The following is a 26,694-nucleotide window of genomic DNA, read 5'->3' on the forward strand; positions in this document are numbered from 1 at the left end:
CGATCCGACATGGGTACCTTCAAAAAAAGCGCGTACACCTTCCTTAAAGGCCGGCAACGCTCTTGTGATTCCTCTGGTGTTCCAAGAGAATGTAAGCGGCGGTAATCACTTAACATCAGGTGACCCGTACGCTCGTTTGTCCTCCTATTCCATAAAAACAAAAATCTTCATTAAATTATAAATAACAATGAACGTAGCGGCAGTGTTACGATCAAGGCCGCGGAGTATGAATGGACACACGTATCTTTACACCATTACGTAAATATTTCCCCGGATGCTGTTGAATAAATAAATTGTAATCCGCTGAAAGATATAAGTCATGGTATTATAAAGGTCTGGAAGTAAGTACCTACTACTAATTTTAGGCTCGTCCAAGCTTAAATACCTTTATTAAGGTATCCAATTCAAAAACAATTCACCTGATTAGTGATAAACCTAAGTCCCTTGCTACCAAAGAATATGTTATACATAGTACCAGTACAAATTCAAATATTTTTATTCAAATTAGGATTTAAAATCACTTATTGAACGTCAAAAACTACCACCCATTCAAAAGAGACTGCCTCAGACCTGAGAAGAATGGGCGCAAGAAACTCAGCGGGCTTTTTTTATTTAATATAAAATATGGATTACAATGTGATATCCTACAATAAACATTTATAATTAAAGAGCCTGAGGGTGTTCGCTTCATTCCCAGTCCGTGGTGTCATTATGAAAATCGTTTATGCTATAGTAAGAAGTACAGAAGGCTCACTCCGCAAAATATTTTTTTTTAATATTGACACACTTCTGCACAAATTATCTTGCCCCAAACTAGGCATAGCCTGTACTATGGGTACAAGACAACGCTACATTTAATACAATATACATACTTAAACATACATAAATACATATTAACATCCATGACTCGGAAACAAACATCCATATTCATGATATTAATGATTGCATCTACCGGGATTCGAACCCGGGACCTCTAGCTTAGTAGTCAGGGTCGCTATACAGGTCATCAATTAAAGAAATAGGTACATTTTTCGGCCATACAATAAGGTGCAATTCAGTCTTTCACATCGCACAGCGTTATCAACCTACATTTTTGTTCACCTAGAAGTTCCCTCTCTTTCTATACGTGACTCTTACCTTTTCTGGCGACGTTAGGGTTGTCTTCTTTACATAAAACTGTACCTATCTATTATAAGGTCATCTTATAATAATAGTTATCTATAATATAAATAGGTATGTAATCGTAATTTTAAATCAATATTCTTCCGTTATCAAACCTACATTCATTGCAGATAGTAAAATATTCGTTGGAAGACCACGACATAGTCAACATAGTTAATATTTTTTCCTTCAAAAAGTAGGCACATACGAGCTTGAACAGAACCATGTCTACCATATCAACCACCAACAAATAATTCAGGTCCTGTATTTAAGAGATATGCCTTATATTATTATATATTATTTGAGCAGAAAATATAAATAATCAATTTGATATTTTTTTGATTAACGCGAGTGTAACATATTATTTAATTTATTTAAATAAATACTTTTTAAAGGAACGAAACATGTGTAAATTTTAAATTAAGTTAGCTCCTGTCAACCACAGTCCCCCTGAAAATGTGATCATGCAAAGGTAATGAAATCAAGAGTTAAATAAAAAAATATGCGTATAAAACACATTATCTCTACTATACGAATACATCAACCAATAACGTGTATATTTTGTCGTTCTCCATTTCTCTCTCTCTCTCTCACTTGCTCGCTCACTCCCTACTCTCGCTCGATGGCTATGTAGTTCATGGTACGTTCGCCTTTCTCTCTCAATTAGTCTCAATCGCTCTCTCCCTTTTCTTGGACAAACCTCCTGCGCGCAAAGAAGTTTCTCTTAAATGATAAGCCAAATGTAAAGATTTAGCAAATGACGAATGTATTAATGTTTTCACTAAAACTTAGCAGCCCTGTACATAAGGATCTATAGAAGATACAAGAAAATCACGACTTCTTAATCAGCTGTGGTTCTCACAAAATACATTTGCATGCCAATCAATAGTGTAGAATACATTACATATAGCGAATGTCTATTCAACAGTAATGTATTGTAAAAGTAATGTTTTAATCGCTTCCCAGAACAATTAATTTGAAGCTAATTAACAAGAAACATACTGCGTGTTTACTTTTTAAATTCAATATTGAAACAAAGGCACCGTCAAACGTGGTAACGTCGCATTATAAACTATTATTAGATAATTGGTTTGTTTAATTGGATTAATTGGATGCATTTTATAGTTGGTTTCAATAGTTTTCTTGTATATTCAGAATACTAAGCATCCATAATCTTCCAACAAACAATATACTTTGTGAGGTGCTTACTGTTTATATTTCTGCTTTTTTACTCTTTGATGAACACGATGATAATTTCGTAGCAACGAATTATTGGTGTGTGGTCTATGTCAGAATGACACTACTAATGGATATAAAAAATACACGAAACCTGAAGATTCTGGTAAGTATAATTGGGCAGACTATTAACATTATGGCATTGTCATTGGGCCTTGATAATTAAAGATGCGATTGAAGAATTTCAAAAATAGTAATAGTGTAGCTGCCACAGTGATTCTGTGTATATCTGAAGCTACTTCTTATTTTATTTATTAAGAGCGTTATAATTGTTTTAGATCGTTATTAACAAAACCATCAGCTTATTTATTCTTTTCTTAAATGACGAAGGCAAAGGCAGATCCATGCAGCCATCGTCAAAGGCAAGGGTACTTACTCAGTAATGATAGGTTGAAACCTGTCGCATACGCATTTTTTTATATTTACAGTATTTATGGCTTATTTATTCTTTCTTAAATGACGAAGGCAAAGGCAGATCCATGCAGCCATCGTCAAAGGCAAGGGTACTTACTCAGTAATGATAGGTTGAAACCTGTCGCATACGCATTTTTTTATATTTACAGTATTTATGGCTTATTTATTCTTTCTTAAATGACGAAGGCAAAGGCAGATCCATGCAGCCATCGTCAAAGGCAAGGGTACTTACTCAGTAATGATAGGTTGAAACCTGTCGCATACGCATTTTTTTATATTTACAGTATTTATGGCTTATTTATTCTTTTCTTAAATGACGAAGGCAAAGGCAGATCCATGCAGCCATCGTCAAAGGCAAGGGTACATACTCACTAATGATAGGTTGGAACCTGTCGCATACGCATTTTTTTATATTTACAGTATTTATGGCTTATTTATTCTTTCTTAAATGACGAAGGCAAAGGCAGATCCATGCAGCCATCGTCAAAGGCAAGGGTACTTACTCAGTAATGATAGGTTGAAACCTGTCGCTTACGCATTTTTTTATATTTACAGTATTTATGGCTTATTTATTCTTTTCTTAAATGACGAAGGCAAAGGCAGATCCATGCAGCCATCGTCAAAGGCAAGGGTACTTACTCACTAATGATAGGTTGAAACCTGTCGCATACGCATTTTTTATTGTTACAGTATTCATGGCTAGACTATAATATATATTATACTTAATGTAGCTCGCAACTTCGTCCCATTAATTATGTATATGTCGTAGGTATATTGTCAAAGCCGTTATATTACAATTTGACTAGTGATATTATTATTTAACGGTAGCTTGTCAATCTACTTTATTTCTTACAATTTAACGGCCTGGTTTTAGTGACACTGCAATGTGACGAGTACACTATAGTGATATTATAATAAATCTAGGTATATTACAAATAAAGTTAGCAGTGTGAGATGTCAAGCGTTCTGATTGGTCAATTTTTGTTATAAACTTTAAAAATAACGATAAATATATATTTACTTGAAAAATAACGATAGTAAACTTTGGAGCATGTATGCAATTTTCCGACTGAAATGATTGACGAAATAGAAGTGAACAAGGGCGGATTCGGTTTTGACACTCGCCGGCGGCTGCCGCGGCACGCTACGATCGGCTTGTGCGTTGTGATTAACAGTCATACTTAATATGTTTTAATAAGTTAACAGTAACAGTCAAAATTGTCAAAATATTATTGCCTTAATAGTACATTATTGCATAATATCACTAGTGAAATTGTAATATTAGGGCTTTGACAATATACCTGCGACATATATAATAAATATTTAGATTGTTTTGAACAACGTCTAGCTCCTGTAAATATTTATGGTCGTTACTAAAATTATGCTTCAGTAAATCATAATGTATGGGGGACATTTTGGCAGAATTATTACTAATTTGGAACTATTCCAATCGACGTACTTTGTTATCAAAGAGATGATATGACCCAGAATGCACGGTTTTGCGGATGTTATGTCTATAATCTATGTTATTTAACAGACAGAACAAATAATTCCCCGTTATAAATATCTACTAGAGACTACCTAAAAACCAAATAAGCCAATTGGCTTTGTACTACCAGATTCTTTTATCATAAGAAAACGATTTATTAAACTTTCTATTTAATTAGGTGATTATATTTTGAAGTAAAACTTCTTTAGGTGCAACTTGAGGGTAACTCAGATATTTTTTTCTGACGGAAGTAATGCTTACTTACGTATACAACTCAGTCAAACAATTTTTTTACCGATAAAATTGAACGGTTTTAGAAAAAATTGGTTCAAATATCTCAGTAATATTTTTCGAAAATCTCCCAGTGTATTTGTATATTTTATGTTAATTTCTTAGTTTAAACATTTTATTTAACACTTAATCTATACCTATTTAAAATGATTGCATATATTATAAATTACCAATCCTATTGGGCCTGTGGTTTACATTATATTTTGTCTTCCCAAAGGGCAGTTTCCAATTTCTACCAAGTGATACCAAACTTTGGAATGACTTCCTTGTGCGGTGTGAACATACACGATATGGGTATCTTCAAAATAAGCGCAATAGATTGATTGGTGACGCAAGAGCTCAAAGTCGCGGGTCCAATCCCGATTCTGACCATTGTTTTACACGCGACTGTTTATTTTAATATTATTTCAATGTTGACAGCTCTGCATGACAGAACAGCTTTTTACGAATTCCGAAGGGGCAACGAACCCAAGTGAAACTCCCCAGCGCAGCATAGGGGTCTACGTTTCGTCAAATGAGTGACTTATTTCTAACGGAGTCACTTTATAGTTAAATACAAAACAAAATGAAAATTGTATATACAGAAACGATGAATGGGTGCAACATGGAAATGTTAATGTTGGTCCGTTACTGATTGAATCATTTTCAACCTGAATTTAACTGCTCTTTTAATTTATTGGTTGTCAGCGACCCAACAATTATAATGATGCGCAAGGCGCGTCCGAATTAGAAATTAGGTCTTTAGAAATTCACAAATGATCAATACTTTTATACTATAATAAAGTGGAAAGATTTGATTGTTTGTATTGAATAGGCTCCGAAACTACTGAACCGATTTGAAAAATTCTTTTACTGTTGGGAAGCTACTCTATCCCCGGGTGGCACATGCTATACTATCTTTTCAAATTGTGATGTAATGAGCTGAAATGTCTTATGAAGCCGTTAATGACTGACACACACAAAATTTTATATTTTTAATTTATGTATTAGCAAGTGTTGGTGCCAGGCAAACTCTTTGTTTTGCCATATGACGAGTACCTACCCCGCGCCCGCTTATTGTATACTAGCTGACGCGGCAAACGTTGTTTTGCCATATAAAGTATAATTCACGCGATAGTTTTATAAGTAATAAAATATTGCCTATATTATAGCCTGTACATCATTTTGTTCTATTGTGAATAGTTTTTGCAGCGCACGCAAAAATAGGTTTTCGATTTTACACCTTGTGTTACAAAATAGCAATTTTATTACGGATCCATAATTTTGAAAAAAAAACATAGCCTATAGCCTTCCTCGATAAATGGACTACCCAACACTGAAAGAATCATTCAAATCGGACCAGTAGTACCAGAGATTAGCGCGTTCAAACAAACAAACAAACACTGCAGCTTTATATATTAGTATAGATGAATAATTATTGTCATATGTGATGAAATGTCATTGACTAAATTATTTTGCGATTATATGTTGTTATTTCTATTGATAGTTAAAAATGTTATGAATATGAGTAAAAAACTTAAGATCAAAAGAAAAACCCCTCCCACTGGTAATTTTAATATAATTGTGTACCTACCTCGAGTAATATTGATGGATGTTTTTTATTGTTTTCTTATAAATGTGTTCAGTATTGCCAACTTTAAAGTAAGTAATTGTATATTTGTGGGTGTTTTTATTTTTTTCTCATAAAATATGTATATGGTAGCTGCAATGACGTTTTATAGAACCTATAATTGGGTAGCTGACATTTTATGCTAATTATAAAATAACGGTGTATATCTTAGATAATTTATACGTATACATAGTCTCATGCTGTTAGACAAGCGATAAAAACAGGCCAGGAATAATAGTTTAGTGTGCGTGACAAGCTAAGTGTTACACTCGCGATTTGTATGACTTGTGTTAGTGTGCTCAAATTAGAGGTTAGCTCTAAAGTCTATTTTATCGACGTTTTCACAGCTGTCATAGTCTATCTAGACGTATATATGATCTAAGGTGTACATGTAGACCCGGCCTAAATCGTATATGAAGGAAGCAGGAAATAGGATACTAGAAAGCTGTGTGCAATGTCATAAGTATTCGATTTTTTAAATGCAGATCATTTGTCACTGTATAGCCGAGTGGTTAGCGATCCTACCTACTAAGCTAGAGGTCCCGGGTTCGAATCCCGGTAGGTGCAAGCATTTATATGATGAATATAGATGTTTGTTTCCGAGTCATGGATGTTTAAATGTATTTATGTATGTTTATAAGTATATTGTATTAAATATATCATTGTCTTGTTACCTATAACACAGACTATATATGCTTAACTTGGGGTAAGATAATTTGTGTAAAAAGGGTTTCAATATTATTATTATTAATATTATTATTATCACTAAACTAGCAGGGATCACTGGACGTAGGTCATCCACCACTGCATATTTACGTCTTTAACACGCCGGCATCACCGAAGAATATTTATTTATAGTACAAGTTGGTGTAGGGTCCATTTTTCTGTTACATGCGATGTAGTGTAACTCGTCTTATGAGTAACTACCAAATTAAAGTTTTCGCCTTTGAAGACAATTCCGTAATTCCGATTAAAGAAGTCAATTTTCTCTGCTGTTGATCAACAAAAATCCTAATTATAACCTAAGTAGTTTTATGAATATTGTGGTCGTATTTTAACTTAAACAGGGTTTACATTTTCAGTAACGGAGGTTCTAGGGTGTAAAGAGAAGAAAGCAAAAACTGAGTAGGCAAGTAATGTAAAAAGTAGGAACCAACCTAGAGATTTGCGGTACATTGAGGTTCAAACTGAGAAGGTTCTTCTATAATATCCATCATAATTAAAAAAAATATATTAATTAGGTTTTTTTTATGGAATAGGAGGACAAACGAGCGTACGGGTCACCTGGTGTTAAGTGATCACCGCCGCTCACATTCTCTTGCAACACTAGAGGAATCACAAGACCGTTGTCGGCCTTTAAGGAAGGTGTACGCGCTTTTTTTGAAGGTATCCATGTCGTATCGTCCCGGAAACACCGCACAAGAATGATCATTCCACAGCTTAGTAGTACGAGGAAGAAAGCTGCTTGAAAATCGGACTGTGGAGGAGCGCCACACATCCAGATGGTGGGGATGATGTCCTAATTTGTGGCGTGTCGTGCGAAGGTGGAATTCGGCGGCAGGAATAGGTTAAACAGCTCTTCGGAACACTCCCCGTGATAAATGCGGTAGAAGACACACAATAAAGCGACGTCTCTACGCAACGCCAAGTGATCCAGCCGTTCACAGAGCACTGGGTCCCCGACAATTCGCGTTGCTGCTCTCCGTTGCACGCGGTCAAATGGATCGGTAGGATAGGTAGTTACCTATTACTTGATATATTTCATAGATACAATCCAGTTTTATTTAAACAAGATTTTTCTAATAACAAGTTAGTAGGTTCTTAAAGGTATACTTGTTGGTACGTACCTACTTGATAATACCTAATGATAATATCAAGAACACGGAGTAGGTAACTTAGAATTTATTTATTTAATTCAAAATTATTACGAATAAGTTATTCGTACAGGAATAATAAAGGAAATACCTAACTGTTAATTAATATTAGTGATCATTTGTTTTGAGGAAAGTTTGTGTTGAGGTAAATACTTACTAAATTGTAACATAGATACCTACTTTACCTATCAACTCGTTACAATATTGTTGTCATAGTCTATACATAGCATTAAATATATCTCAATATGTTCTACTACAGCTGTTATACCTACTAAAAAGGCTAGAGAATTTGAAATTCATTTAATTTAGATTTTTAAATGACTAAATGAAAGTCAATCTCAAACTCAAACCATATTTAGGTATGACTACTGGTCAAAAATGACGCTTACGAATTTTAAAAGTAACATTTTACCACTACTCCGATAAAATTAGAAGTGGCATGAAACTTATTGCCACTGGGACCTGGGTTTTTCTTCCATGCCTCGATGGCTGACCTGACGAGAGCGGGCGCAAGACACTCAGCGCGCATTTTTTTGGAGTAGGTAAATGATATAAAGAGGTAGCTAACCGAAAAATCATTTAATAGAGTAAGTAAGTAATATAAGATTACCTAGTAAATACTTAAAAAGATTTCTATAATCTAAGTTATGGTTTAACTCTGCAATACAAAAGGTTCCACAGCCTACATATAAGTGCAGAATAACTTTGTTAAAAGTTTTGTCGCAATATTTTTAATAAATTTTATATTTTTTTTTGTAATAAGCCGTTTTTGCAGCATTAAATATATTTCGATATCATATGGTATTATTGTATGTAATTGTTAGATATTGTGTTCCTACGATAAATACGTTAGCAGCCGAGATACCTACATAAATTCTAGTTGGGTTTTGTAATAATAAGTAAGTACTTAAGTATTTTGTAAGATAATCAATAAAATATTGTATGCATTTATTTGAAAGTATTAATTTTGAAATAATAATCAATATTAAATCAAAAATATTGTTTATATTTACTTACTTCATTGAAATTGTTGATGATAATATCTAATTTGTTTTAAATTTTTTCCAAGCAATCATACTGTTTAAGATCATTTTACAATTCCTTCATGGACGTTAGATACACAACACAGCACTGGCACACATAAAAAAAAAAGTTTGAATTTCGAATGTGATATCGTTTGATATACCGCGAGCGCGGTTAGCGCGCCAAACACGTTCACTTCCCGACTTCTAAATGACAAATGCGCGTCAACGGGTTGCCGACGCGACGCGTTGTTTACCTACAGAGTATAGACATAGAGTATCTACTATCTACAGAGACGGTCTAACAGAATTCGCGCGCGCAAGTTCAAGGAATCAACGTGATTCGTGGCCAAAAAGACTTGACCTCCCGTGTTGTCGTTCCGCTTATTTAGATAATAAACTGGAAGTGTCACAAGTACTGGACTTACTTTTGCGCTCGGTAGTAAAGTACGATAATGGCTGGAACACCTATGATGATGTCATTCGGAATACATTGTCATTGATAAACGTAGCTCGAGGGAGATAAGAGTAACAATGAAGTTTTAGACTAGAGACATACCTATTTGGTTAATAGTTACCGAGGTTACCAATACTATGACAGAATATGATAAAAAATAATTGATAATGTACTTAGAAATCAGTCAAGCGCGAGTAGGTATGAGTATAACGGTTTTCGTAACATCGTAAAAGATATAAATACTAAAAACTAAAAAACTAGGTATCATTAAGTATCTGTCATGTTAATAAGTAGGCGGCACAATAGATCGTAGGATTTCAGTGCATCTAAATCCCCTCCTCATAATAATAAAAGTATTTTTATTCGATTTTCAATGTTAGAGGGACGGCCATTTTAAATATTCGCCATCTTGGATTTTATTACTTTTTGCTAAAGCGGCAATATTAATAGATTATGATCAATGATAGTTCCTGTTTGTTACTTTTCCCAAAAAAATCTTATTTTTCATTCAACTTATTACAAATATTGGAGTGTTTTAACCCAGACTTAAGCGCCTAAATAATATTGATAGCAAAATATACTCAATTGTCCAGTTATTTTTTGACGTGAACACGTTTTTAAATTTGCTTCAATTGTATACAATCGGGGAACACAAATTGGTGTTGTAGTAACTTTAACAATTTTTTTTTAGAGATTTCTGAATTTTTATTATCAGAATACACAATAAATGAGTCTTGCTTCTTACTTTTAGTAACACAGAGAATCATCATTATCATTACTATAAATTCCTTTGCAGATCCATAAAATGCAATAATTGTTAAAATTATTGCAACATTTTGCATTTACATTGCACTGTTAAAATTATTATTATTAATCATCATCACCCGGGAGACGTCCACAGCTGGACAACGGCCTCCCCCCAAGATCGCCAGGGATTTGACGATGGGTCCTGTGCTGCCCTCATCCAATCTATTCCGCCGATCTTGACCAGATCGTCGGTCCGTCTTGTGGGGGATTATTATTAATATGCCCTTGAAAATAAAATATTGTGTGTTCATATAAGATATGGTCGACGTCACAGACTCATGCCCATTTCATCATGTCTTTGCAGATCCGACTTACAATAGCCTTATTGTAATTTTCAATAAACATTCTGTCATGTTGATGCATTTTCTTATTCCATTATTAGTGTACCAACAAAATGTACCGGAAAATTAGGTTATTGTTATCTAATCGGCTATCGGCATTATTAGAAATAGGGGTTATCTTTCGATAAGTTTGGTATTTCTCTGTCACTCATACAATTTCACCAACGAATTAAACTCTTGGGTCATTTGGAGGGATTTTCACGATTATTAAAACTACGTTTTTAGTTCAACCGTCCTTCTGTGTGTCAGCGGGTATCTTCATATATGCCAAAATGGTTACAGGCAAAATATTAAAAAAAATATCTGGATTTAATAAACGACAACAGCCTTTTATGCCGGCTTCAAAATTTAAAAAAAAAACAGGCCAATAGTGTGTTGGCTGATGCCACGTGTAGGGAGTTGTTCGTTCCAATATACGGAAGGTTTTACGTTTAATTACTAATAATGTTTAAAACTTTGTGTTGGACTGAGTTTCCCGTAGCACGAATTAGGAGGTAAGACATATTGTAGTTGATAGAGTTTTAGCACTCGATTATAATAATACTCGCTCTTATTACAAGGTAATGCACCGTTTCAGAGAATAAAAAATTATCACCTAACATGAAATTATAACATTTTTAAGGGTTATTTTTATGGGCAGGAAGAAAGGAAACGGGATGCCAAGTATTAACCAAAACTTCTTCTTGTTTTACATAATTGAAATCACGTATTACATTAAAAAAAATTCGGGTTACTGTTTTTAAGTACCCAATGGATGTTAACGCTGCTTATGTATGCATAGCTTAGACCCCAGTATAGACTATACTTTTGGTACTAATATAATGTTAATAATCGTATTAGTGGCGGAAATATAAAAATGATTATTTAACAGTTCATATTGTGTATTTTTCGTTGACTTGTAGGTATAATCCCTCATAACTGTTTGTCCTTTAAATAGCAACGTTTCTTGAAACAGGGGAAAGTCGCTTCACTCTTTTAATACTTAATATTATGTCGATTGTAGAATTTATTTCAATAGTTGGACCAGCAAAGTTTCTGATAGATTTTGATCGAGACCAGTTTTTCAATGCGTAGTCAATTCATTTGCATGGTGCAAATAAACTTATTGAAAAATACAAACCTTAACCTTTCACTAAAATTTTTTCTTACAACTATAGTTTTAATTAATGTGACCTACTAAAATTAAATATATAATTAATATGCTTTCAGTACATCTGGGCTTACATTGTACCAATGATCATCTTGATTAGAAGCAGACTGTAGCCGCCATCTAGTGTACCACACACAAACTAACTAAGATTCGCTAATTAAGCAAAGAAATAATGAAGGAATTAAATATGGCATACCAATTACTTTTTTGAAAGTATAATCACTGAAAATTATTTTGAGCGAATAAAATATAATGTTAATTGAATAATGGGACTAAGTTTCATTGCAAGAAACCATAGGTTTCAATTCTCAACTTGCAACTTCTTCTACTCGACAACAGGTGGCGCTATATCGATAATAAAGATAAAAGTAATCTTTGTTTTATCCCATTAATAATTTATTCTGTGCAAACAAAAGGGCAGTAAGATCGGTGAGTTCTTAAATTAATATTTAATACAGTATAGAATAGAAATTCTGTGTAATTATCATTGAATAAAATATAGGAGAAAGAACATAACGTTTCATTGTTCTACGATCCCATGTGTAGAAGAGCTCACACGTTGACGTTAGACGTTTTTTGTAAATAGTAAATGTCAACTCACACTACATAATATATTAGCTCTTTATATTAGACTTCACTCCGTGTGAATTTCATGTTGGTTTTAGAAGTAGCTCACATAAGAATCGACACCTACCTACTTTTTTAGTCGAATGGTACTCTCCCAGTTTCTGTCGCATTAAAAATCTCAATTCTAGACGGAATAATGTAACAATTTTGGTATTTACAACAGCATAATAAATACTATCAAATAGGCATAGCGACTCTGAAATAAATGCTAAATGTGCTTGGGCTTCCAGTAAGTACTATCTGCTCATTCCCATATTTAATGTAAAGATGTGTTTTTTTATTGGATGAAATTATTCGAATTTATTTTTTATTATAGTTTAGTAGTATATTTGTGATTGTAGTAGGTATCAGTAAGGGGACCTCAGCACGGGGATCCGGCTAGAACAGGCGCCTTCTTCGTCTTGTCAGTTATTCTTATAAAAAAATATGCAGTCATTGTTTCGATTATCTGTGATTCACGCTTCGCTTTGTTCGACACTTACTCACCAACGGTGTCAACGATAAAGAGCTTTGAGAAATTTCTTCAGAATTAAACAATAATAATATGAGTAACTAAAATAATCGGCATGTGTTGAATAATTATGTACACTCATTGTTTTGGCTTGAGGTATACAGTCATTTGCGGGCTTAAGGGGGTCACTACTGGTTCTGTTGTGATAAAAAAAAAGTAAGGTAAGCCATTTGGCCAATTTGTGGCCAGGGGGTAGGGGGCTCTTATTTCCGCTATTGGATTTTATTAGTGCGTCCATTTTGCGTGCAATATTGGCCAGTATATCCAACCAGCCTAGCTCCTTCCAGAAGTTTATAACAATCGAGATGGAGCAAGCAAGCTCGTCTTTTCGATTTAGCGCTCAGTTGAAGATATTCTTAATATTCCTTACTCATAATAGTCCGATATCTTAAAGCATTGCTAATTCTCACTCTGTCTTCTTCTATTGACCTAAGTCACAATGAGAAAAAACACTCCTAAGCGGCTGTTTAAAGTTAGCGGACCATTATGAATATGGGTGATTATCTTCAGCGCAGTTAGCACTGTCACAGTATTTCTAACAATTTTGACATTGGACCAGTTACTTGTCGTTAATTATATTTATATTTGTGTTTAGTGTTGTCGAACCCATGGACATACAATACACTAGCCTATAGACGAACGAAGCGTGTGACAAGCAGACGTGTTAAAGGACAGACTGACGAATGTTAAACTTATAGGAACCCTCTTTTTCGTCTGGTTTAAAAAAAATACCTAACTGCTACTCCACTGTTGTCACTGTCCAAATCGGGTTCTAAATTCAAAAAACGCAGCTGAAACCGAAATAGTGTTTACATTGCTGCCTATTGACTAATAAATTTTTTAAAACTGGAGTAAACGCAGAAATGTATAGACATAGCAGCCGAAGGTTATTATGGTGTCATTTGTGGCATCTGCCATATTTCGGCTTTGATTTTGTATGAGGTGCATTGTCTATAAGTATAGAACGTCATTGCTAACCATCTACTTATTGGCAGTTAAAATATAATGACGCAAGCTTCGTCAATATCACCGGTACTGTTACTGTAACCATTATATAACATAATATGGAAACGTTACCACACTATAAACTCGTAATCAATCACACATACTATGTTCGATTTCTAATGTTACCAATATAAACAATTCTTATTGAAATTATAGAATATAATTCGGTAAAATACAGCAATAGAATTAAAAAAGTTGAAGTTTGTATATACAAATTACCCTATAAACCAAATTATACACATAAATGTATAATTAATTTAAATTGTAGGTATCACTATGGGTTCAAGGGTCAAATAAAATATATAATAATAATAATAATATTGACACACTTTTTACACAAATTATCTTGTCCCAAGTTAAGCATCTATAGCCTGTGTAATGGGTTACAAGACAATGATATATTTAATACAATATACTTACTTAAACATACATAAATTCATATAAACATACATAAATACATTTAAACATCCATGACTCGGAAACAAACATCTATATTCATCATATAGATGCTTGCACCGGGATTAGAACCCGGGACCTCTAGCTTAGTAGGTAGGATCGCAAACCACTCGGCTATACAGGTCGTCGGCTATATATGTACATGTAGTTATACCTTTTATGTTCAGTTAATTAATACAACACGTCCAGTGTTCTTATATTTAATTAATTACAATTTATATAATTATTAAATAAATTATATTTTTTATATACATCGAAATAGAGAGATGATTCTAAAACGAAACTTTTGTGTGGGTTGACTTGTGAAGCATGTTATATTATGTGGGGTTCTGTTTATGAAACAATCATTTATAGTTAATGTGACTTCACGAATATTACGTAAGTAATTAAAAAATACTTTACTAGTGTAGTAGTATCTTATGTAAAGTGTTTGGACGTTACAATCATTTGTTTTTTGTAAAATATTGCGAGAACGCGATGAATTACTTAAAAATGTATCAAAATATTAAATATTCAATGCTCGTTTCTCTATGGCTCGGTGTCCACCAAAGAGGAGAGGAGAGGAGATGTATTTTGACAACCAATCATATTTCGTTATTTTCACATCTCTTCTCCGCTTATCTTCGGTGGAAATGGATCTGAAGCAGAGGAGAGGAGATGTCTCATCTTTATATAGAATTTTGATCAAGCGGCGCGGAAGATCGGAGATGCGTGTAAGCGTTTAATATGGTTTATTATCCAGAACCTATGTTTCCTTCGATAGTTTAAATATTGAAGAAATAATTATGTTTCTTCAACCTCTAATTTCTTTTTCTCAAGTAAGTTAATATTTAACTTTTGTAATGACATGACGTTTTCCTTTCATAGACATTACTTGACAGATTTATTCATTAGTTTTGGGGCCCAACAAGTAACTCATATATTTATTGCATATTGATTTTAGGAATTTTATTATGTCTCATAGAAAGTGGATCAATCATTCAAAAATATAAAACAAATGCCAATTATATTTAAACATAAATTAATGTTTGCAAGGTCTATCAACTAATGTGTCAACATTATCGTCCGATAAAATTTTAACAATGTCCGGTTTTTATCATTTCGGGTCACATTTTATATACATGTATGTAATAATGTTATCAAATGGCGTCTACAACCAGAGACATATTGAAAGAGATATAACAGATGAGATTTATTTATTTATTAAGGAAACAAACAGATACATCACTATAGTACAAAATGAAGTTAAATAAAATATAAAAATTACAATATTGGATATTTAGTTTCACTGAGAACACAAAAGAATACAATTATACAGACATGACAACAGAAAGTTAAGATAAGTAAACAATAGAATATTTAGGCGAATACACAGTATTATATAAATCAAGACACAGACAGACATACCAGTGGATATAATAATGAATAAAGATACAAGGTTTAAGGTAAGGACAGTAATTGTTGTTTTAACTTATTCTTAAATGAAGCAGTAGAGGAGTGCGATGATGAACATATTCTGTGAAGAGGCGCGCGAAACCCAATATTGAATCTAGGAGTCGGTATATTATAATATTATGGTGCATTACCTGATACCGCCGCATAAAACTTTCTTAAAACACTAAAATAATCCCAGGATCTTCAATGGAAATAATATGTTTATCATAATACTAATAAATGATAACCTTGTGAAAGCTGAAATAGACAAATTGTCGAAGTACCTAGACCTGGCACACGAGGTTATATGTGGGATGTTGATTCAACAATAATTGTCTCATAAGTCGTTTCCGTAAACGGTCTTATAGCAAAGAGCCTCGACCATCATCACAATAGGCTCCCGCTTAATAAACTGGATTAAGGGTCAGATACAGAAAGCAGCTGTTTTGGGAACGGCACGCATCGTGCGGAAGTTCCTCAGTCTGTCGCCCTAACCACCGGCGGAATTGTCGTGAACCAACGCCGGCGGGACTCTATTTTTTATATTTATATTTGTAATATTGTGTTTTTTTTTAAATATGTTAAATATACAAATGTAGGAAATATTATAATAAAGAGTATAGTAATAGAACAGCTTAATTTTTTTTTGCTTACTCGTGTAAGTAAGTATTTGACGTTTCAGTATTTTTATTGCAGCACTTTGCACATTTACATATATGTAATTGAAATGATTACATATATGTTATTGAAATGATTTGTAAATTGCATTAAAAATAAGAACTTGTAATACCTAATCTGTTTTGAATAGAGCACCCTTAGAGATTCTTGCTCGTTCTTATCTAAGGAAATCTACCATCCGAATGAGCTGTATAATAAAAAATTCCATATTAAAGTGTAATGTGATTTATCTACCTATGAAATATTTTTTTTTATTTGATTTGACTGGCTCAAAACCATCTTCTGCTCTTCAGCTTTAAAACAAAAACCGCAGAAAATTAATTGAATTAGGCGTAATTTCGGGGAGATCTATAATAAGCCAAATGTTAATTTCGCTAAAATTTGTCTTTAACAATGTGTGTTTCACATCATGACGAGACATCTCCAGGAGTTGACCCGCCGATTTCAAAATCCAATTCATAAAAAAACTGCATCAAAATCGGACACACACGCGGACAGACACTCTAAACTTGTTAAATGGGGGGAAGCCTCCGTTAATGAAATATAGCCCTATACTATGTATGACTCAAAAGCTAAATTCAAATTCATATTGCAGTTATAAACGCATACAATTGTATTATATTATGAGCTGCACGAGACATGTTTGATTAGATCAAATTCCAAGGACATATCAGTTATTCCTTGCTCAAAGATTAGTTATATTAACATCGTACTCACAGATCTGACAAACATATTTCCATAGTTTTGTAGTGTAAAAAATTCGAAGAGTTGAAATGATTGAAAACAGCAACATTTAATATTTGAGATTCTCATCTTTGACTCTTTCCAAGGGTTAACCGTCTTGGTATAAGTCTCTCTTGAAATGTGCAAGTGTGTCATAATAAAATCTGTGTGACGGCTCAATGTAGTTTAAAACTACTATTCTATTTACGAATCCCACTAATTCTTATATCTTTAAACGAGCAATTCTTGTATATATATATATATATATATATATATATATATATATATATATATATATATATATATATATATATATAATCTGAATCTCGGAAACGGCTCCAACGATTTTCATAAAATTAAGTATGCAGGGGATTTCGGGGGTGATAAATCGATCTAGCTAGGTTTCAATTTAAAAAAAATGGTTTTATCCATGTTTGAATGAGAAACAGCAACAATAACATTAGAATACAAAGGTAAATTTCGCCACTATATACAAGACTATTATAGCTCAGATGGGACATTGGGTGATCCGGAAAGCAGAAGACCCCGGTTCGAATCCAGATGTCCTATTAGTTTATTTTTTTGTTCATGTTTTGTACATTCTTAAAAATCCGAGCAAGGCTCGGTCGTCCGGATATTATTTACTTACACAATGAAGCTCTAGCTTGTAACAACATTTTTCAATTATATGTAATCCCTATTATCTTAAATTTTATTATTAATGACCTGAGTAAGTCCGTATTCCAGAAAGTGTGTGTTTTTTTTTATGGAAAAGTAGGACAAACGAGCGTACGGGTCACCTGTTGTTAAGTGATCACCGCCGCCCACAATCTCTTGCAACACCAGAGGAATCATAGGAGCGTTGCCGGCCTTTAAGGAAGGTGTACGCGCTTTTTTTGAAGGTACCCATGTCGTATCGTCCCGGAAATACCGCACAAGGAAGTTCATTCCACAGCTTAGTAGTACGTTGAAGAAAGCTCTTTGTTAACCGCACTGTGGAGGACCGCCACACATCCAGATGGTGGGGATGATATCCTTACTTGTGGCGTGTCGTGCGAAGTTGGAAATATGTTATAGAGTTGTCTGTATATATATCAACGCACTACTGTTATACTGAAATATGTCAAATTTCACAATGCTATCATTAATATTCAATGACGTTCAATTCATATGGACAATTCACGTCATACAAAACATAACCGAAATAAAGCACATGCCACAAATGACACTATAATAAGCTTCCATTGCCATATCTATACATTTCTGCGTTTACTCTAGTTGTTTAAGATGTTATTGGTCAATAGGCAGCAATGTAAACATTTTTTCAGTTTAAGCTGCGTTTTTTGAATTTAGAACCCGATTTGGACAGAGACATCAGTAGAGTAGTTATGTATTTTTTTTTGCTATAAGTTTTATGTTTGTCAGTCTGTCCCTATTTTCTGATCACAATCTGTTCAGTCGTAAGTTTTTTTACGTTTTTAATCAAAAATCACTCATTTTATAAAGGCAAAAGTTTCAATGTTTATTTATTGGTTTGTGCGTATATTCGTTACTCCTTAACGCTCTAAATGTGTTTGGATCTAATAATTTAAGGTAACCTACAATGAGAGAGAAAAACACTAAAATATAATATTTTTATTTACATAAAATAATTCGTTATTCAAAATGTTATGTTCCTTGAAATAAATTTAATATGTCTAATTTTGTCTTTGAGACTCAGACATCTTTTCCAGGGTAATCTTTTTGGGCTTTTGTAGTGTGAGCGGATTTCAACATATCTTTGTATGTTTGACAGCTTTTGTCAAATTATAAATGTGGCAAATTGGACTTATGTGTATATATTGGCTTTCTAAAGAAAATTCAATACTTTTAATTTTGATAATGTTTTATCATACTTTATGGGCATTAATTTTTAAACCATTAAATCCTTTAGTGGTGATGTATAAATCAGCTTCAAGCAAATGACACTCGACTTATTTGGTTTATAAAATTGTTCACATCTCTCTTTTTTTTATGAAAATAAGGGACGAGACGAGCAGGACGTTCAGCTGAGGGTAATTGATACGCCCTACCCATTACAATGCAGTGCCGCCCATTATTCTTGAAAAACCCAAAAATTCTGAGCGGTACTACAATTGCGCTCGTCACCTTGAGACATAAGATGTTAAGTCTCGTTTGCCCAGTAATTTCACTAGCTACGGCGCCCTTCAGACCGAAACACAGTAATGTTTACACATAACTGCTTCACGGCATAAATAGGCGCCGTTGTGGTACCCATAATCTAGCAGATAACCTAACTGGCGAACTCCATCTCTTGCTACTGAAAAGCTGAAAAAGATTAGCTTTTAGAGATTTGCGGTGTAAATAAGTATAAATAATTGTCACTAGGTTACTATACGTCTGTGATACCTTGTAAATGTCACTTGTTTGCAATTGTTAACGTTCTTGTAACCTGTTCATATACAACGGCTGTGACTTGTTATACACAAAATAAAATATTGCTAATCATCATTCTAAATGCCTTTAAAATATAAGAAAACGGTTGACCCTAAAGGAAACCCATACCTGTAATTTCCCGTTAATTAGATACCTTAAAGTTTCAAATTGTACTTATGACGATTATGAACTCTTCAAGCTCTAAAATATAAATTGAGTTGTTTTGAGCTCTGTTGTCTGAAAGAGATAGCTGTTCTATGTTTTTGAGCTCTTCGAGCGCAAATGTCTGGTAAAAGTGTAATAAAACACTAATTACTTTTGAATGAATGAACAGATTTTCACGCAATTGGCGGCACAGTTTGAGAATCATTAAGAATTTGAGCTTCAATCGATCAAACTCGGAATTTCAAAATTATTCCGGTCTTTCGGTTTTTTGGTTTTCTTTCGTGAACTCACGAACGAATCTACCGATTGTGACCGGCTTGGTGCGATCGATGGCTTTTTGTTGTTTAGAGCTGATGTGTTTTTGGAATCGATCGGTAAAGTAGTTTATAACTTATTCCATTAAAAATATATATGAGTAACTTTTTTATCGTAGTTTTTTGAGATTTCTTAATATCTAAATTCAAAATCTAAGTTTGGTCAAGCCCATTCGAATGGCACCGACTGCGATGAAATCGGTCGAGCCGTTCAAAAAATATAAGAGGTTTGCATACATCCATACACACACACAAACACACACACACACTAATGATTACATAAAGTCAATCTTCAACGTCTGTGTAGTAAATAATGCAAACATATGGTTACTAATTACTATACATTAATATATTTTCAATCGACTTAAAAAAGGAAGACTTACTTACCTACTTCGAAATTAGTGAATTATAATATATATGGGTACCTTATATATTAATATAATTAATTATATATTAATTCTATGAACCACTTTTTATGCATTAAAAGGTGCAAAATTACATTAACAAGTATATGAAATTTTGTGCTTCTTACTGTGGACTTTAATGGAACCAACACTCAAATATCTACCCCGCAGGGGTCAAATTTCCAAAAAAAATATCTCAGTGTTCACTTACATCCTGGAGGGAGCTATGCCTCCATGAATCAGTCAGGTCAAGTAATTGTAAATTATATGATTGAATAATCGAAATAAAAAAAAACCTTTTTTTGAAATAAATTTATTTGGTTTAATGTAATAACATATGCTGTATGTAACTATGTATATAAACAGCACGAATAAGACGACAATAATGAACACATAATGTATTATATAAATAATATGGTACTCAATTACAATGTAGATAATATTGGATATGGTTTGTACTTATTGCGGTCATCTGATAGTAATTATTGAGCACGCATTATCAATGTGTAGGATCCGCTTTGAAATTCTATTACAGTATCTCAATATTTAATGAATCTTTATTAATATCAACATATTCTTAGGGCGGAGAATTGCCACTTTTCTCCCGATAAACAAGGTAAATTTCTACCGTTCTGCAGAGGTGTTTTTAAAATCGTATTCGCAACACGGAAGGGTAAAAAGGCCATCTTTGAAATAACATACCTTCCCACCCTAGTTGCGTAATATACTAACATATGTTATATTACTCGTCAGAAGGGAGATATTTCCAAACCATATCATGAAATCAATAACAAACTCATGAATTATTATAATTTGAAACGATTTTATTGATAAAGTAGTTAAAATAAAAACAAATTGTATCTTAAATGATATTATAATCATCAATTAAAATGATTTTGTTTAATCACCCGAGGCTAAGAAATCACAGAGGAATTTAAATAATGCTGCAAACTTGCCGTACTTAGTGGCGGCAATTTTTCTTTCTTTCCTCTGGTGCAGCTTTACTATGGGCGGCGGTGATCACTTATCATCAGGTGACACCTACGCTCGTACTCCGAATCAATAAATAGTTCCCTATCCTTCGAATCAAGGTTTGTAAGATTAGCAAAGTTCCTATTCACCCATGAGAATATCTATGCAGATAAAGATTTATCTTATTATACATAACTATATCAATAGCGGCTTTGATAAAATCAGCGCTAGATATGAAGAAAGTTATTTTTTCAAAACAAATAGCCCTTATTTATATAGAGAACAATGCTATTAGTGAATACAACCCCATATTAACATGCATTGATCGAGTTAATTAAGAAAAAGTTAATTGAATTCAAATATATTATGATAATTTCGTAACATATTGATAGGTTTTTATATGTTTTGTATAATAAGTAATAATAACGTATAATAAAAGAATTAAAAAACACAAAAATATACTCATTTTACATGTGTAAGTCCAATTTAATATTGATAGCTGCATAAAATACAAATTACCTTTGTAATTGTCATGTAAACAACATACTATTTATAGCACAATTCCAATGTTCACTACAACTTCAATTATGCCGATCACCGTCATTAGTTCCACACCAACAATAACCATACTTGTAACTGTTTTCGCTTCAAGCTTCATCTTTGTTCGTCAGCAACTCTTGCGCTCGCCTCGCAATTAATATGGGACCGAATACTGTTGTTATTCTTTCTCCGGACTGCAAAATTGCGTTCGCGTGATGGAAACTTTTGTATTTTCCTCTCCGGGATATCTGGTCCTGTTTCCCTGGTGCCAATGATCCGGCGCCGTATATCCGCCCACTCCAGTTGCTTAAGCGACAGACACATGACACGCGTTTACTCCGCAGAGACTCAGTTGATAATGTTAATTGTCATTCGGTGATCAATGATCAACATTGAAAGATCGCTTACGTATTCGACGACAACTACCGACCTCAACCGACCAAGGCTTACAATTTTAAATTTTTCCTTCTGATAATAATTTATGACACGTTCATGTGTTGTGGCTCGTGAGAAATGACTGAATGTATCAAATATCAATGTAGTACAGCGTGATAAACATTGATTAAGAGGCAGTCTGTCCTTATTTGTATGCGTATTTGTAATGAGAGCTATTATCTTATCGAGTTAATGTATTGTTTAAAAGCTATAATTTATTTGTTTGTCTTTGTTATCGAGCTTCGAGGAGACAGTGATTTTAATAGCTTTAACAACAAAATAAATGCCAATTAACTAAGATTTATGCGGCGAAAATATATCATTATTTTAATGAGCTCCAACAATTACTTTTTGGCTCATTATGCGTCGCAGTTTAAGTTCATATGAGGTATGGCGGAATAGGAACGAGATACGAGTAGGAAGTTCAGCAGATGGTAATTGATACGGCCTGCCCATTACAATGCAGTGCCGCTCGAGATTCTTGAAAAATCCAATAATTCTGAGCGGCACTACAATTGCGCTCGTCACCTTCAGACATTTGCCCAGTAATTTCACTAGCTAAGGCGCCCTTCAGACCGAAACACAATAGTGATTACACATGGCAAAATGCTTGGTATGACCGTGTGGGTCGTTCCTTTACCTAAAATATGGTTGTGGGAGGCGAAGGCTTAGTATATGCGTAATGCTCCTGAACGGACGCTACTTGTGGTGGCTAGATGATACTTTTATCGAGAACTCTACTTCTTTTTGTTGAATTTAAAATTAATTTTTATTCTTATCATAATGTTGATGTCTTGCTTACTTAATAGGAATACTCGTTTTTTAGCTAGAGCTCGAGTTGAAAACTTAACAAAACAAAATGATTATGAGCCAATTGAATGTTCTATCTCATTTATAAATTTATCTTTTCTTGTCCTACATGAATAAAATTTTTTTTCGGTTTGAGGTTGAATTCTTTTCATTCTACAAATAAGAAAACTTTTATGTTAACGGTACTAACCTCCAAGGGTGTGTGACGAAGCCGGGACATAACTCTGGACAGTTATCGCACGGTCTGCCTTCTGACACTTCCTTTATCCTGACGCCCTGAAACAATATAATATTAAGTCATTAATTAAAATTAAAAACTTCTAATAACTTGTAGGATTACATTTCAGCATAATGAGGTAGTTGCCTATCCAATTTTTGAGTCAAATAGTCAGCAGATTCATCTTATTCATTCATAAGTTATCTAATGGTAGCACCAACAATCTCTGACTAGTCATTCAACGTGAGATATCATCATCAGCCGGAAGAAGTCTACAGCTGGACAAAGGCCTCCCCCAAAGATCTTCACGAGTAACGTAACGTTTCCAGCGATCTTGACCAGATTGTCGGTCCATCTTGTGGGGGGCTACCAACACTGAGTCTTCCTGTACGTAGACTTAAGTTGTATTATATTGTATACGTGAGATATAAAACATAGTAATACCTCTGAAGATATGTTATCGGAACTATCAAATATTTTAATCTGATCGAAACATTTCCTGGCATCCGTGATATCTTCATCTGAATTATCACACTCACTGTAACTCTCAGACGTTGTATCACTCTCTTTTCTGTTGCCAAATAACTTGAATATTCCTTTCTTCTCGCACCAAGATTCCGTAGCACCTTCACGTAGATTTTTTTCTCTTTTCTTATATATTTTAAACGGTACTTGCTTAAATCTCGGTTGAACAATGTAAGATGGCTTGATGATTGTTCTTTTATATATTTTATCATAGTCTTCTTCGGAAACACCGCAGTGATATATTAAATAATCTCTTCTAATCTGTTCTTGTCTTGCGGGATCTCTCCAGTAAACTTCTTTCGCTCTTACACCTAGATAATAATCTAATTCTCTCTCTCCGTCGTCTGATTCTCCATTTTCCGAATCATCTTCTTTTTTTCTGTTCTTAATTTCGCCTTCATACTCATCAACGATTTTGGCTAGAAAACAATATTTTCTAGTATTCGGCATTTTTTTCAATAAATTAATTGTGTTTGATGTTAGAAATTTAGTTGTCTTTTTATAAACAGTTGCAACAGATTCCCGTCTACGTTTCAAATTATACATGTTGTCTTCACTTAATTTATTACTTGCTATATTTTAATAAATTTATTTTTTATTTTTGTTTATCATCTGTAAGATTTAAAATCGAGTTGTACGTAACGTAGTCTACACAGAACTAGTGCAGAATATCACTGTTTCTATTGAATGTAGGTATGACGTGATGGGATCACCTGTCAATGGTTGGATAAATTTCCACATAACCAGTCGACTTAGAACTCTTGATATTTACAAACAAATGCGTCATTGCTATAAATGAGAGCTCACGGCAGGCTGGACAGTGCCGCACCATACGAACGTAGCCAGTGAGGGTGTGACTGCGTTTACGATCATGCAAACAGTGCTAAAATGTGTTCATTGCAAATGAGTCGACAAATTGTAACACCCTTGGGTCAAATTGCCTGATAAATGTACACCCTTGTTATTTTGTTACACGAATTCACCCTTCAATTAAAATAAATTGTAGCGTTAGGGTACCGAGTACCAATATACCTATATGCATCGCGACTCACACTTCCACTATTCCTATTCCAGCTCTTCCTGCATACCTGCCTTCTTTTTTAACCTTTATTCATTCTTATAATCCTAAATGCATCTATTGTATAAATACATAAACATTAAAATTAGATTTCACCAAGACATGTTGTAGACAATTATGTTAAAATAATTTACTATGCAGCGCCATCTATTAATCACGGTACAGACTGCTAGTAGTTGCGTCGAACAACTACATAAGTGCTGCCATCTATCATCGAGTAGCGGTTGTATATTTTTCAATTGAAGTTATGGCAGATGACAAAAAGAGAGCTAAATAATAAATAACCTAATAATTTAATGAGTATTATATAATTTAACATATCAATATTTTTTTTATATATAACTGTTTAATGATCTTGTTGTAGAAGTATCGCGATACTATTTTCAGAAAATAAATAAATGCCAAATCTTAGGTAGAAAGTGTCGTTAAATAATAAAAATTAATAAGGACATCATAATATATCCATTAGTATGATTGTACTAGTTTCGCCTAATATTTTACATGAACAATTTTAAGTAACATATAAAATTTTTTTGTTTGTTCTTAGCAGTGAGTAAAAATAACTTAGCGTTTTGATTGGATAACGATTACAATCGCTATGTTGAACATTAATATTTTAATTTTTGCAAATCTGCAGAATGAGTTACTGTTGTTTTGCAAAATGATCGACGATATATCGCATTATGTCATACTCATAATATTATACTCACCACAGTGAGTGGTAGTGGTTTTCACTTCCATTGTGTAATTCCCTAATTTGTTGCCATTCTAATAAAAGATCTCTCTGCATCTTTCGAAATTTTATTTTAAATATCAAATATTTTCGAAAATAGATGCGTAACTACTGCTGGTAATAACAGTTGTATCTTAAATCTATTGCTACGAAAAGTCTGAACACAAATGAAAGTTAGTCGGTTTTTTAGATAATTTTGTATTTCACAATATCTTTTAAAAATCCTTCGAATTTGAATATTATGTACCTACGACTTTAACACGGACGAGACTAACAAGACGGTCAGTGATAAGCCCCGCCAATTACTTTATATTTGAAGGATTCTTTCAAAACTCGATACTATGAGCATCATCACAATTCAAAGCCCCGACCTGAGTCAAAAGATGTATTGTTATTAAGTTTAAAACAATAATAACGTTGAAAAACAGCTCTTTGATGAAATAATGGAGTAAAAGCTAACCAACTATTGTTTGCAAGCGAAGAGAAAATGCATAAATAATGTGGAGGTAGAAACCATTAAATGAAAGCAATAAATGTGTTCAATCAGCATTCCGCGGCAAACTAGTAACTTTACAATAGTCTAGTTCAATAGACTATGAATATATAGACGGCGCGCGTTCTATGCGATACATGTCAAAGTCAAAGTCAAATAAAATTTAATCAATTACGCTTAAGCTTAGCTCTGTTAAATCATCACTATAAATATTTTCATCACTTTTAAATTAATGAATCTAATATGCTATGTTTATTATGTTCGGAAGAAGCTTGTGAGGAGTACAT

The 26,694-nt window shown here is 33.5% G+C and overlaps 1 protein-coding gene across 1 annotated transcript in view; it reads right to left on the reverse strand.

The window, feature by feature from the left end:
- Positions 1-24,649, reverse strand: part of LOC126972956 (four and a half LIM domains protein 2-like) — a 149,071-nt gene extending 124,422 nt beyond the window's left edge. Inside the window, exons 1-2 of the mRNA XM_050820053.1 lie at positions 23,976-24,649; positions 23,552-23,629 (exon numbers count right to left, since the gene is read on the reverse strand). Of these exons, the coding sequence (XP_050676010.1) occupies positions 23,552-23,629; positions 23,976-24,649 (752 nt within the window). The remainder of the gene's footprint in view (positions 1-23,551; positions 23,630-23,975) is intronic.
- Between the last annotated feature and the right edge of the window lie 2,045 nt (positions 24,650-26,694).

This window comes from Leptidea sinapis, chromosome 28, assembly GCF_905404315.1.
Source record: "Leptidea sinapis chromosome 28, ilLepSina1.1, whole genome shotgun sequence".
Lineage (NCBI taxonomy): Eukaryota > Metazoa > Arthropoda > Insecta > Lepidoptera > Pieridae > Leptidea > Leptidea sinapis.